The sequence below is a fragment of the Gekko japonicus genome, unplaced genomic scaffold (genome assembly GCF_001447785.1).
Source record: "Gekko japonicus isolate JY-2015 unplaced genomic scaffold, Gekko_japonicus_V1.1 scaffold671, whole genome shotgun sequence".
Classification (NCBI taxonomy): domain Eukaryota; kingdom Metazoa; phylum Chordata; class Lepidosauria; order Squamata; family Gekkonidae; genus Gekko; species Gekko japonicus.
In genome coordinates, this window is record NW_015168068.1 from 521635 (window position 1) to 537251 (window position 15617).

Consider the following 15617-nt stretch of genomic DNA (forward strand, 5'->3'; position numbering starts at 1 on the left):
TCCTCCCCCCCCCTTTGCCGGGCTCGGCGGCAGCGGCGAGGCCGGTTCCCCCGCCCGCCCGGCTCTGAGGAGGAGGAGGAGGCGTGGCGGCGAGGCCAGCTACAGTGTGTTCCCTGCGCATGCACAGGGGACGCTCTGTCACTTTCGGGGGGGTTTAAACATCCCCCCGAAATTTTTTTCAACTTTTTCAAATTTTGTGCACACGTGGGGACTGGCCCACGTGTGCACAAACCTCCCCCTCCCCTCCAAGTGCCCCCGGAGTACTGATTTAGCAATCCGCACTCAGGGGGCAACTTGGCTATTAGATATATAGATTAAAATAAGGCATTCAGCCTAACCCTAAAGCACAAAGGCAGGGTATAAATGAATGAACTTTTAATATAAATGTCATAATCACATGGTTCTACGTGAAAATGTCTGAAGCAGTTATTCAAGAATATTTGTGTATATTTTAAATAAAGGTTGCTTTTTATTTGTAATAGGATTAAAAACATTCCATACAGAGTCTGACAATGGAAAAAAATCCAAATTTCCCATGTCTACAAACAACTCACAGGTTTCTCAATATAAAACTCTATGGGACTGAGAAAGTCTGATGACTAACCCACCTCCCTAGAGAACTGTCATCTTTCAATATAAACCACAATGACAACCAATAATAATAAAAAAGAAATATGCATTCCCACTGCCTGCACCCTGACCAAAAATAACATTTTATTTTTACTGCTATCCAACTTACTTTTAGAATTATTTTAAAAGAGCACAATTATATCACTGAAATTTCTTTGAAGCAGCTCAGGTCTGTCACCCAGTTTTTAAAGATTTTATAATGAGCTGGATTACAAAGGTGGGGCATATACACATGGTAAAATATCTTGTATAAAAGTGAATGTTACCTGCTTTCATCATAGAACTTCACATTGTCAAAGAGGCAAATCACTTGTTTTAATTGGATAGTGAATTATCCATTTCGCTGTGGTACACTGAAAATAAGTAAAATTCCAGATAGATGCAGTTTTATTTCTTGTTTGTCCTTTAGATCTTTGGCCTCAGATACATAGCTGAATTTTCAACCCTTGCTAATACATATACACTGTACCTTCTGGCAGCTGCAAAGTGCTAGCTGAAATGTTTATGATTATCTACCTAGTGCTTATAAGAAATACATAGCTAGATTTCCAGAGGTCCATAAAAACAATCTCAAGAGGCTGAAGTGGTAACCATAAATTCTGGCAACCAGTAGGAAACACTCTTGGTATGTATATAGGAATAAGTTGTTTAAAAGCTGCATGTGTGTAAAGTACCAAGTCGCACCCAACCTATGGTGACCCCATAGAGTTTTCAAGGAAAGAGACATTTGGAGGTGGTTTGCCACTGCCTTCCTATTGTGTACCAACCCTGGAATTTCACTGTGGTCTCCCATCCAAATACTAACTAGGGTCAATCCGCTTAGCTTCCAAGATTTGATGAGATCAGGCAAGCTACTGACCACAAATAAAGACATTTCCCCTGCACATACCTTGTTGTTGTTCAGTCGCACAGTCGAGTCCAACTCTTTGCAGTCCCATGGACCACATCATGCCAGGCCCTCCTGTCTTCCGTTGTGCTCCGAAGTTTGCTTAATTTCATGTTCGTTGCATCGATAACATTGTTTAACCATCTCATCCTTTGCCGTCCCCTTCTTCTTTGACCTTCAATCTTTCCTAGCATCAGGGTCTTCTCCAGTGAGTGCTCCCTCCTCATTCGGTGGCCAAAGTATTTGAGCTTCAAGCTTCAGTATCTGGCCTTCCAGGGAACAGTTAGGGTTGATTTCTTTTAGGATTGATTGATTTGATCTCCTTGCAGTCTAGGGGACTCTAAAGAGTCTTCTCCAGCACCATAGTTCAAAAGAATCTATTCTTCGGCGCTCGGCCTTCCTTATAGTCCAACTCTCGCAGCCATACATTACTACTAGGAATACCATTGCTTTGACCATACGGACTTTTGTTGGCAGGGTGATGTCTCTACTTTTTATTATGCTGTCAAGGTTTGCGGTTTTAACCAAAAAAAAAGGTTTGCCATCACTTTCCTCCCAAGGAGCGGGCTACCTTACAGGGTAGCAAATATATCAGCAGGCTAGCTTACAGGGTAGCAAGTATATCAGCAGTACACAAACTATGCTTTTGTTGAGCAGCTAAACCTCACTGGTTGCTGGATGCCCAGTCACCATTTGCAGAGCCCTGTCCTTTTCATTGCCTACGTGTCATTTTCCACAAGCAAGTTATCATGAACATTTCTACAGATTGCAACCTGTTAACTTTTTAAATGAGAAGGGAGCACTCACTGGAGAAGACCTTGATGCTGGGAAAGACTGAAGGTCAAAGAAGAAGGGGACTGCAAAGGATGAGATGGTTGGACAGTGTTATCGAGGCAACGAACATGAAATTAAGCAAACTCCGGAGCACGCTGGAAGACAGGAAGGCCTGGCGTGATGTGGTCCGTGGGATCACAAAGAGTTGGACTCTGCTGTGCAACTGAACAACAACAACAAAACTTAAGAGGGAAGGAAAATAGGGACTTTAAGAGGGACACAGATTCTAATAGAGATGGATAATTATATAGTAAGAAGCAGGACGGGGAGCACTGACTAGTGGCAAGGACAACACCATTGGATAGCAATGAAACGGCTTTTGAAAAGTGTAGGATTACTACTAAAATTTTTTGCAGCAGGCTTAGAAGTATTCCTTACCAAGATCCAGGAGTTTCTGTTTCTGCCCCAGCTGTCTTAGAAAAATAGGGGAACAACCATGACAAACAACTATAGTCAAAATAAAATTGCCAGAGTGTCTATAGTTGCTTAAGTTAAAGCTGTTGTGGGAAAGAAATGCAATGTGAATCTTTCCCATGTTACCTGGAGTTTGCAAACTTTCCAGATCAGTATAAAAAGCAATATGCTTTAAAAGCAGGCCCCTGCTAGGTAACATACAAAAGGGCCCAAGTAACACAGAGATATGTAGTTATTAGGATTTAAGAAACAGCAGTGGGATCTCGTAACTGTTTTATTTAGTTAAAGCATGTGGAGACCTAAGAGAGAAATTTATGATGAGTTGGACAGCTGTAACTAATCTGCAATATATTTTTGGCTTCTAAACCACAAGGAAACAAATCTACACTGGTTAAATGACAGAAAAATGTCCCAGTGTAAATGCCTAGTCTTACTTCTCCAAAATGCTCAAAATCATGAACTAAGGAAAGCATTTTTAAGAATCTCAGCTTCTAACAGGATGTAAGGTCCACATAATAGACCTAAGTAGCAGATATTACTGTAATCTCTGCTTTACAGTCAATGGAGCTCTCTGCTAGTGAAACAGTTGATGAATAGTAGTTTAAGAAAGAAATTTATGTAGAACAACAAGATATTGCTGTAAGTAAAATTGTAACCCTCACTATGAAAGTGGCACAATCTCTTGTGACAAAACTGCCAAGATACTATTATACACATCCACATCTGTTATCTTACCAAAGAGGATAAAATAATTTGTAAAACATGGCAAACACAGACGCAAAATAAACAAAAACCACAATTTTGTTTTATATGTCAATTTTTTCCCCTTCATCAAACTCTGAATAGAAAAATGCATACATAATATGTACATAACAAAGGCTATTTTTTTCAGAATTTTCCCCCCCCAGAACTACGGTATTACAGAAAACTGTGTTATATTTAAACCAAAATACATCAAATGTAAAAATTGATACTGAAATGGTAGGCGGAACTGGCAGCTGCATTCAGTTTCTTACAATGAAAGGTGCTCAGTGCGGTTGTATAAAGATGAAATAATGTTCTGTGCAATAAATCAACTTGTAAGCACCAGTCACCCATAAAAGTAGGATTAGAATCAAGGGCAGCGAAGTTGCAATAAAAAGATACAGTTAAAGTGGGGCAAATAGGGCTGAGAAATGTGATACACTTAAAGCTAGAAAATTACTTGAACAGTAGCTCAATAAGCACAATCCTCAGTCAGTGAATTGCAGTAGCATTTTTTAGACTCCAATCTTATGCATACTTATTTAAATAAAAGTCTCATTCAACAAACTGAGGCCTCTAAGTAAATAGACAGAAGACCAGGGTATAAGAAAGAAACAGTACACTTGGATCCTCTCTGCCAGAAATGTTGCTTGATCAGGTCAATTAAATGAAACCTTACTTTCCATCCATTTAAATTTCTACACCTACCACAAAAATGTTTTATTTAAAAGTGTGTGGGGCGGGGGGAAAGATCCGGTTCTGTAGTCTAACATTTTCTTGTGGCGCTTATCAAACCAGTAAAGGTAAAGGTTCCCTTGCTCGAAAGCCAGTCGAATCCGACTCTAGGGTTGCAGTGTTCATCTCCGTTTCAAAGCCGAAGAGCCAGCGCTGTCCGAAGACATTTCCGTGGTCATGTGGCCGGCATGACTAAACACCAAGGTGCACGGAACGCTGTTACCTTCCCACCGAAGTGGTACCTATTTATCTACTTGCAATTTCTTGCTTTCAAACTGCTAGGTTGGCAGGAGCTGAAACTAGAGACGGTAGCTCACTCCGTCATGCGGCACACTCGGGTCTCGAACTGCTGAACTACCGACCTTCCACAGCCTGCAGTTCAGCATCTTAAGCACTTGAGCCACCACAGCTCCTCCTATCAAACCAGTACTGATTTAAAAAAAAAATTAAGCCTGGTTCAGCCTGACACCTCCTTGCCTTCCCCAATCCCCAGAGACCTCCTAGCAGCACTAGGAGCACAAAGAGAGCAGAGAGGGTTGAATAAGCCATTCCGCCCTAGGTTGCCAAACACTGTTTCTCTTGCAAATTGTCAACCAGGGAGCGCTTGCTCTGGCTTCCCCTGCTGAAAAGTCTTAGTGAGCAACAACCACACTAACCACTTTCCAGTTTTAAAGAGATAGCAAACCAAAAAGGCACAGCCAAGTCACACAGAATGCCAAGTTAAAATCGTCCCAGGACCACAAATATTTAGGCAGTAGGCCCCAATACCCTTGTGGGTCATCTGCTGGAAGCCCTGGTGTAAAGTACGAAAGACAAACATTTCTTTTCAAAGCTTCTCCTTTTACAGAACAAATGTAATGAATTCTCAAACAACCATCTATGTTACAAGAAATGGCTTTTTATTCTTTATACAACATTCAACCCTGCTGTATTAATCAGTTGATTTACTCTAGCATGACATTCAAAACTTATTAAACTACATTTTAATAGTAGTGCTCTTCACAGTAATGACCATCTTCAGTAGCCATACCATAATCTAAACATTTAAGAAGTCTTCCATTCTCAGAACAGAATTCATTAGCATTTATCACCCTTTCAAACAACTAAACAAGTCCTCCCACATACAAAGTGGCTAACATTATACATTAATTTTCCCTGCAATTGCAGAAATGAACATACAGTAAAAACCACATTCCAGTCAACATAAAAAGAAAGTGTATGTCTCCTCCACAATTGTCTCAAAAACTGTTTTCAAGGGCTCAGTCATGTGCATAAAATTCGCAGTAATTGAGATAGTTGCTGATTGGATTGACCTACAGTTTAAAGAGTCTAAACTGAGAGCCAGTTTGGTGTAGTGGTTAAGTGTGCGGACTCTAATCTGGGAGAACCGGGTTTGATTCCCCACTCCTCCACTTGCACCTGCTGATGTGACCTTGCGTCAGTCACAAGCTCTGGCACAGCTGTCCTTGAAAAAGAGCAGTTTGTGTCAGAGTTCTCTCAGCCCCACCCACCTCACAGGGTGTCTGTTGTGGGGAGGGGAAGGGAAAGCGGTTTGTAAGCCGCTCTGAGACTCCAAGTGAAGGGTGGGGTATAAATCCAATCTCTTCTTCTTCTTCTTAAACATTTAGTATCTGTTCAAATCTCTATTTCTATTATTTCAGAACTTTCTCTATTAATAGCTAAATTTTACAAAATAATGGAATCCTTAACTGTATTGCAAAATAAATTTGGACAATTAAAATCTAAAAGGAACTGCTCAGTTCATCAAAACAAAGTTTGAGTCCAGTGGCACCTTTAAGGCCAACAAAGTTTTATTCAAGGTATAAGCTTTTGTGTGCAAATACACATTTTCAGTCCAGTTCATATAAATTTTTACACAGCCCAATCACTGAAAACTAATCAGAGCAGCATATATTTCAATAATCATGGTGGCTGTAAGCAGCTATATCACGTCCATATTAGGGGTGTGCAAAAAAAAAAATCAGCATTTTTTGGTTGGGGGTCTATTGGACCCGGGGAAAAAAAATCAGTATTCACAAAAAAATCACAGATTCCAATACCAATATCGGATTTGGATTCGGGATTTTTTGGAAATCCCGAATATTTTTGAGTCCAATAGACCCAAGAAGAAAAATGCTGGCTTGGCTTCTCCTGCAGCACGGTTTAAACCACGCCGCAGGAAGAGCAGGCCCCAGGATCTGCATGCGTCGGGGAGGTCTCTCTCTCCCTGCCACATGCAGACCTGGCTGGGAATGCTCCTTCTGCAGCACGGTTTAAAACTGACCCCAGGTGGTGGGGAGCTGCATGCAAACCCATCTGGGAGGGCAGAAAACTGAGCTGCAAGAGGAGCCCCGCCCCAGCTGAGGGAGTGCAGAGCTCTCAGCTCCCGCCCCCCAGCTGATCCTTGGTAAAGCTGAATATCCCCAAATAAAAACAAAACTAGAGCTAGACTGGTAGCTGATCAGATTCTCTGACTCTGTATTCAGCTTAAATAATACCCAAAAAATATTGGTGGTGTAGGAGATACCCAGGGTTCAAATGATTTTCTATTGATTATTGCTGATTTACAGGAATCTTTGGGGGAAAGCCTTTGGGACTCTCCTGGAAGAATTGGACTGTTTAAACCACTAAACAGGTGGTTTAATTCATTTTTAATTGACAAGAGAGGTTTTTCCTAACTAAGGACTGTTTGAGTTTTAATGAACAGGTGTTCTTGTGTCAGCCTTCTTATTTGGGATGACACAATAAATTGTCAAGATTTATGATGAAATCTTATACTTCAAAGAAAAAATTGGGAGCTAACTGCAGGTGTTTCTGCCCGGTTAGCTTAGCCAATTCTCAATTAGGAATTATCATTTTTAAAGATTTATGAGAGCCTCTCTACTTCAAAAGCTGAGTCCAGGGGAATGTTTCAGCTATAGCAGAGTGTTAAAAAAGTAAATATCTCTGAATGTTTATAGCTGAGAATGAAAGCTTATGGATAAAAAGTTTTTGTATGTTTAATGGAAAAGGAAACTAGTTAAGGTTTAAATTTTCTAATAATGAAATGTGTTTAAAGCTAACAAGCTGTTGACAAGAGCAGGAGTTGGAAAATGACCAACAGCTGGCCAGGTGTGCGTAAACCCCAGCCAACATGAAAGACATAAATCATGGACAGGTCAACTAAAGCAGTTAAGTTAAAAGGACTAACAAGCAAAAGTTGGGAGATGTTCCAAAAGGTTTAAGAAAACAAAATAATAAATCATGCACGCCTGAAATCCAATTAAAAGGGTAAATTAAAAATGCAGAACTTGTATTATAAAAGGGTGACTCCTGCTGGCTAAAATGTGGTGTATTTTACAAATTAAAACTTCAATTTAGACAAAAAGAAGCTTTATAAAATTATCAAAAATATTCTGATGGACCAAAATAAAAACTGTTAGATTCAGTGCATCTACAAGAGCTTTATGCCATAGGCTACTTTAAAACACTAAAAGACTTCATGTAAAGGGTTTAATTCTTTAGAATGTCATTGTAATGATATGTTTTCATATGTTGTATACCTTTTAGTGAAAATAAGTTTATAAAATGCTTTAAGAATATTGCTATACTTTTATATGCATGTATTAATGTGAAAGAACCATTTTTGTAATGAAAACATCTAAATTTGTACTAAAAATCAACTCAGCCTGGAGTTCATTCAAAAGTGAAAGGAGTCTGGGAAGACATCCAAAAGAAGTAAACAAAAACATAAATCAACATAACAAGAAGTGCACCTGCATTGTAGGAGTTGAGATGCAGCCAAGTAACATCCTGTGTGTCGAATATGTGATTGATGACTGACCAAAGAAATCTGAACTGAGCATGTCTAAATGATGTCAGTGATGATGTAAAGTGAGGAGGAGCAAGAAGAGTATATATGCAAGCTCCCGGTTATAACACATTGAACATCCACGCTGAATTTTAGCTGTGAGGTGTTCCTTATTCAAATAAATTCTTTTGTTACCCTTTACTGCCTGGATAATTGTTTTACTGTGTGGTTTATCGGCTAGCCACACAAGTCAAAGAACCTTTACACCCCCATGGCGTTGGCATCACCGGTAAGATATTTTTCAGAGTTTTCCCTGCTCAGTTTATGCCAAATGCACACCTCTAGTCCATATACTTGCTTCCATGTCATCTGGATCAGCAGAATCTATGCTTTCACTAATATCCGTCTAAACAAAGTTCAAACAAATCAGTGTTAATTGCCAAGAGGTTTTAAGACACAGCCCAGGGTCAGAGGTTTCCAGATTTAATAGTCTGAAGGAAGGCACAGGGTTTCAAGTGGCTTACATATAACAGTACAAAGTCAGAAGTCTGCACCAGAATGTTTTTAAAACTGCTGTAAATTCAGTCTCCTATAACTGTTTGTGTTTCTTCACTCACTTTCAGAGTACAGTTACAGGGTTGTGAATTTTCAAATGATATATTATTGGGAATTCACCCTTCTCATCTGGCATCTGTTATACATAATTAATTTAAAAGTATGTCTAATTTTAGATTGTAAGACTAATCTTGAAATACATATTTAGAACACAAAAAACCCTGTTATACTCAGTGACGGTATGATTTGATTGCAATATCAATATGTAGCATGAAACTGACAAAAGTTCTCATTCTAAGGTGTTTGTGCCAGGTTTTCCTGATCCACTGATCACTCTAGCTGTCCTCATTGTAGTAGCGACTTACCAGTTGTAGGATGGCATCTATTTGCAAAGGTTGTATGCATCGTTTGTTGAATGTTAAGATTCAGAAGACAGTCTGGGCTCTTCACAGTGTTTGCTTTTTCACCCTGCAACATGTAGTTTAAAGCTGCAGTCTCTTTACTATGAAGAGATACAGACTGCATGCAGCCACTCCTGGAAACATTCTCATTATTCTCAGCCATTTTTTCCCTCTTGCTGCTCATAGATTTCTCCTTTGTACTGGAGTTCTGCAACACTGTCTTTTGCTTACTTTGCGAAGGGCTACATTTGTAAACGACTCCACTGGGACTCTGCAATTTCTGCAGGATTGGTAAAGGAAGGCTAGCTTTACTTTTATTTAAATTAAATGATGAAAAGTAATCTTCATACGAAGAATCTTGATCTATGCTGGACTCAATAGGAGTGAGCACTGCTTTCAAAAAGTCATCCTGAGACTCTCTTCTGCATAATGCTAAGGTGTTCGGTTTAAAACTTGATCTCCTTTTAGGTCTCTGTTGTTGTCTGGTACCAAAAACACAATCACTTTTCAATGAGGAAAATGTTAGATTAGTTGAAGGGAAATCAGTGTCGTGTTCAGTGCCCATTTCTGAATGTGAGTGGTTGTTGGAACTTTCAGCAGTTTCCAGATGGATCAATTTTTCCGAAGAACCTCTGCAGTCCAACCTCTTTGCCTGAGGAAGATGATCATTCCTGCCATTGTGTTTTTGTGGAGAGGGTATTTCAGATCCAGCACTTTTGCTAAGCAAATCCCTGTCCAAGTTTTTTGGATGAATCAGACTTTTTCGTAAATGTTTGCCACTAGGTTGTTTTGGAGTTATATGGTTGCAGTCATCTGTGAAGAATGGGGAGCTTCCTAAAGCAGCTGTAGAAGCATCAGGAGTACCTGAAACTTCAAATGAAGATTTGGAAGATTCCTTTTTAAGAATCTTGCATTCAGGGTTTCCCCACAGGTTAGTGAAGCTTGAGTTTAAAGGGTCATCGCTCTCTTCTTCTATAAGGTATTAAAAGCAGAAACAGCAATAATATTAACAATGGGTCTAATAAATTAACATAAACTAACAACATACAGTTTTCAATCAGTTTGACACAGTTAAAAGACACTACAATGATTTTTCTACCTAAATATCACTTCTAAGAAAATGCATGTGCACTGTAATGTGGAAACACACACACACATATGGTAAAAGAGGTATTTGTCATGCATAACCATTACCAGCACAGAAGTAATTTAGCCTTGTTTGATATGTATTTAACACCTCTAATTTTTATTGTACTTATTAAAATTGGCACCTTGGTACACCTGAAAACAGAAAGTTGGATTCAGAGCCTCTCTTCTGCCAAGAGAAAAGGTACTTCTATTCCCATAATTGGGGAGGGGAGCATTATTTCCTGACTCCTTTCCTTTCCCACTGAAGCTCACCCATTGTACCAAATGATTCCCCAGACCCTAAGGGAGACAGTTTTTGGAGAGTACAAGGTGTTGTAGCAAGGAAGGAAAGACAGGAAAGAGCCATTCCACAAGTGAAGCTCTACTTACAGTAGTTTGGATCTAACAATCAGGTTACAATGTGTCAGGCACAGTTAAGTATCATTTAAATTAATAGAGCTGACACAGGTAAACACAATTTATTTCAGTGGGACATTGGAATGTGCCTGCATTACTTTCAGGTTGTGAAAGGGAAAGTAACGGCAGTATTGGTTGGCATAAATACAAGGCTTCTCATTTACACATAGGAGACTTGATACCATTATGTCTAAGAATTAAATTGATTGTTCTGTCACAATTATACTTGTTGAGAAGTTGATTCATCTGCTTCCCAGCTACAGATGACTTGAAACAAAAAACAGAAAATATGGAAACACCCAGAGTTATCCTCAGCACCTTTCCCAAGATTTTCTGGTGCAAGAATTGTTCATGTTTAATGTGAATAATTTTGGCTACAGTGTATGCTACAATGTTTGAGAATACACTTTAAAAGAGTTAAGTGATTTCAATGTTAAAAAATTTAACTTGATATCCAAATATGCTGGCATATTGTGACTGTATGAGACTGTTTCTGTCTGTACAGTACACTATCTCTTGTTCACTATAAAATTTGTTGACCCCACCTTTTACACATAGAAGCCAAAATTTGAAGGTTGCTATTGTGGCTGCCTAGCAAACACCCACAATATCCACTGAGCTCTTGGGGGGGGGGGTTAACCCTCCCAATGTATTATTTTAGATTTCAGATTTTTCTCTCTGCAAATGTGGGTGTTCTTTAGGTTTATAGAAAGATCTGTCTTGTATGTTCATGGCTCCAGTCTCTGGATTTAAGTATTCTCAGATTTTGTGACAATAAGAAATAGATCTATTGATGACTGAGAAATCAAGTAATAATGCCTCTTTCCCCCTCTTCTGCTGGATGCAAGCAGAAACAAGTAATTGCTGTTCACAATCCATTGGATTCAATACATTAAACTGACATTCAATACTTTTCTTTTACAAGTTTTATTTCTTTTTTACCTGCTAATACCCAAGTTGAGCTGGTAGAAGCAAGAACTGGTTCTTGTGTTGCTTGAACAGAACTAGAGCCAGATACTTGAGACATCTGTGAAGCTAAAAATAGGATTTTCACTGTAAATAAACTTTTAAGAATGTAAATACTAAATTTTGTCTTGTTTTAAGATCAAATACTGTTATTAACTATTAACTATTAATAGGGATATACATATCTAATAAACAGACATTCATTTGATAAACTTATTAGTGAAGGTGAAACCGTTCCTTTTCCACCAATGGAAAAGTTGGCTTCAACTCAAAATGATCGCTTGATGAAGTTACAGCCAGTTTAAATTAATTTTAGCCAGTGCCCTTGAGAAAGTTTTGCCAAACTTACTCAGGCTGCCATACACAAGTAGAATTCTATACCAAGATGACTGCCTCAAAGTGCTGCAAAAAAATCATATGAGGGTAATAAATTCATTCTCTTATTTCAGATTTATTCCACACAATAGTCTAAAAGCTCAGGGCCATCCAAAAGATAAAAATATGATATATCTGAATAAAACAGAAGATGACTGCCCAGATATAAACTTCTTACACTGTGGTCAGATACCCAGGTGGAACGAAGAGGATGCCAATAGTTGGAAGGGCCCTTATAGGCCCAACCCCATCTAGCCAAACTCCTTGCTCAACCCTCCCCCCCTTTTAATTAACTCTTTTTTTGGATCAACCAAGAAACTCAACTATGGACAAACCCACACTCCAAAATATACTTAAACTGCAGCTTTACAGACTCAGCTCAAATAAGTTTAGAATATGAGCAAACTGATCAAGAAAGTAATATATTCAAATCAAGTAAAATTATGGCATTTCTATAGAGATTATGGAATCTGTGATGATATCTAGAACCATATAATATATACTGACAGTCTCTTAAGAACTTGGAACTTGGAAAATTTCTGCATAATAAACCAGATAACATAGTTCTAGGAAGCCTGAAAACAATAATGAGAAAACATCAACAATAAGAAGCGAAATAATTCCTGAGTGTTTACAAGTATCATCAACATACCAGTAAGGGAAAGATTTTCTCTTTTCTCCTTCATGTCCTTTATTCTTCTTTCCATTGCACTGCACTCATACTTAATTTTCCTTGCTGGGCTGTATAATAGTGAACCATCATCTTCAAATAGTAAAACTGGTATATCCATGTCTACAAATGTTAGATTTAGAAAGTTATTAAGAGAATTCTATACTTCAGTAGCAGGCAACTACTACCCTGGCGATCAATGGGGTGACAGATGTCGCAGCCAGATCGCCCTCACATCCAAGGCAACTACTAGAGGAAAAAACAGTATTTTGAAGTCCTTTATATAAAAATGTCCCTGCCATATCTCTGGGTAAAGTCCATACTCAATGACAAACTGTGGTTTGACAATACAGGAATTAACCCTTAAAACAGTAACATGCAGCCTCCTTTTCATCTTCCTCTCATGTGTGACTCAGAAATTAATCATTTGGACGGAGAGTGCTTTCCGCAAGCTGGATGAGTTGTACGGCACCTGGCGCAAGCCAGCCACCCTGAAGAGCAACTACAATCTGCCAATGCACAAAATGACCAATACAGATCTTGGAAGAATCCTGAAAAGCCCTGAGATCCAGAGGGCCCTGCGTGCACCAAAGAAAAAGATTCACCGCAGAGTTCTGAAGAAGAATCCACTGAAGAATTTGAGAGTTATGATTAAGCTGAACCCGTATGCCAAGACCATGAGGTGCAACACCATTCTGCGCCATGCTCGGAATCACAAGCTGAGAGAAGAAAAAGCAGCGAAGGGGAGAGAGAAGGTAGCGGCTGCCGCTGCTGCCACCGCCGCTGCAAGAGCAAAGAAAGCTGCAGAACCTAAAAAAACTAAAGAAGCCAAGAAAGCCGCAGCATAAGCGTGGCTTTGTGTGCTGTAAAGGGCTGTACTGTGGATTACAGTGAATAAAAAACAAATCTGTCCAAAAGAAATTAATCACTTCTGCAGAAAATCAAATCACAGTGTTTTCCCTCCAAAACAGGGTTTCACACCAGTCAATCCTGCTATGAAGAGAACAAATCATAGTTAGAGGTTTTGACACAACAACGAACGATGGCTTGCTGTGAAAGCTGAAGTGATTCTTTTCTCAGCTTTGGATAAGAAAATAGGGAGAGGAAGGGGGCAAGACCAGTGACGGGCTCATTCCTGTAATTATAAACTATAAACCGTTGTTTATATATTTAAATAAACCATTGTTTGTCATTACATTGTAACTGTGCAACTGACTTTAAACTAAACTTTCACAAACTTTTAAAATATACTTAAATATTACAAATGTAATTTTCATTCTACAAACCTTGAACACAGATATTTTATGATTTTTGCTTCATTTGAAAGGTTGTGTCTTGTGCTAGAATGCTTTAAGCTGTTAAAAAGTCAGTACTAGTGTGATGAAACGGGGACCCACCCTCAGCCCTGGGAGACTGAATAGCCATTCTGTGGTTCGCAAGCCCGTTTTCGTCTGCCCACCCTGCCTCGTGGAGCTATTTCCTTCCTCTGTCACTGCCACCACTCACTGAATGGACGCCGCCTTCTTAAAAGGACAGTGAGACCCCTCTGGCTGATTTCCCAACCCGGGAAAGTGGCTCTCAATCTTTGGGCGCCCCCTGGAGAGTTGGCAACCCCTCTGATTTGGGCCCGTTTGAGTTCCCTGGTCTCCCTTTGCCTCTGGTAACGTGCTGAGCAGGGAGGACTATGTGGTCAAGGCACTAGATTTATTTTAACTATATACAAGATTTATTTTAGCTATATACAAGTTAGGCACCAAACATAAACACAGGAACATCAACTCAACCTGGGCAGAAAATAAACAGAAGTAAACTGCAATTCCTCTGTCCCCTACACACACCCTCTCTACCTCTATAATGGGTGGCTGCAGGCCAGGATTTGCTTTCCCCCTCCTAGTTGTTGGAGAGAAACTAACCCTCCTGGCTGTCCACCACGATTTATAGTGGCCTGGACTGGCCACGGAGTGTTGGTAGCAGGAGTCCCACCTGTACGCACCCCTTGAAGCTGCTGTTCAAGCTCAGGCGAAGGCCAAGACTAGGCTGAGACTAAAAGCCTCCCTGGAGGGCCAAAGCCTTTATCTGGCAGGCTCTGCCCCCGGGGTGGGTCCATACTTTCCCTCACTTTCCCTAAAGCTGCTGGGAAATGTAGGCAGGGAGGTATGGCAGCCCCATTGTTCCCTATGGAGTACCTCTCCCCTCCAGAGGACTACCAGACTGGCAGCCATTTTAAGGTACTGCTGCCTCTGCCTGGCAGCCATTTTGTTACAACTGGTCATGTCAGTTGACCAAATGAAAGATAAGATATGGAACTGATCAACCCGATCTTAAGATGGTCACTGTTTCCCTGACTGTGAAGAACAAACGGAAACCAGCTTGTTCTGGATGACTCTGGTCAGGCCTGATTCAGATATAAGCATCCACTGAAGAAACCTTAGGTATATAGTTATCTTTCCTACACCAGATCATTTAACTCCTAGCCAGAGGTACATCTCAGTAATGCTACAGGATGGTTCCAGGTATAGTACACAAGTAAATGTTATTAGAGAATCTCTGCTTGCACTCTATTTATTTTATTGGATTTATATCCCACCCTCCCCGCGGACAGGCTCAGCGCAGCTCACAGTTAACAGCACCATGTGCCAAGATAAAACAATTAAAAACAAGATAAAACCGTCCTACCCCATATTTTCTGTTGTAGTTTTGCAGTCTTTAAAAAAAACCAATAAAAAACCCCCCCCGGGGGGGGGGGGGGGTACAAAAAAAAAAGAAATTTAAAACTACACCACACCTAACTACACAAAATAAGAGAGAGAGCATCTGTACTGATGAGAAAAACTTCCTGTTATTTCAAGAAAATATCTGTGAGTCAAACTACCTTCTTTAATAAGTAATATGTCACTCTAATATCTTCTTTCCAGTAACTGCTCTGGGGGAAAGTGATCATTGAAAGCAGGATTGCTGGAATTTCAGGAGCAAAAGATTCTCTTTACTCCTTTTCCTGATCTGCCAACAAATCCATGAGTGTGAGGAAAGGATTGGAAGAAATAATATAATGTCCATTTCCCTCTCTTTCCC

General features: G+C 39.8%; 1 protein-coding gene across 1 annotated transcript in view; it reads right to left on the minus strand.

Annotated features, from left to right (window-relative positions):
- Positions 1-15617, minus strand: part of MCPH1 (microcephalin 1) — a 175673-nt gene that overhangs the window by 145854 nt on the left and 14202 nt on the right. Inside the window, exons 6-8 of the mRNA XM_015414579.1 lie at positions 12528-12668; positions 11477-11569; positions 8954-9961 (exon numbers count right to left, since the gene is read on the minus strand). Of these exons, the coding sequence (XP_015270065.1) occupies positions 8954-9961; positions 11477-11569; positions 12528-12668 (1242 nt within the window). The remainder of the gene's footprint in view (positions 1-8953; positions 9962-11476; positions 11570-12527; positions 12669-15617) is intronic.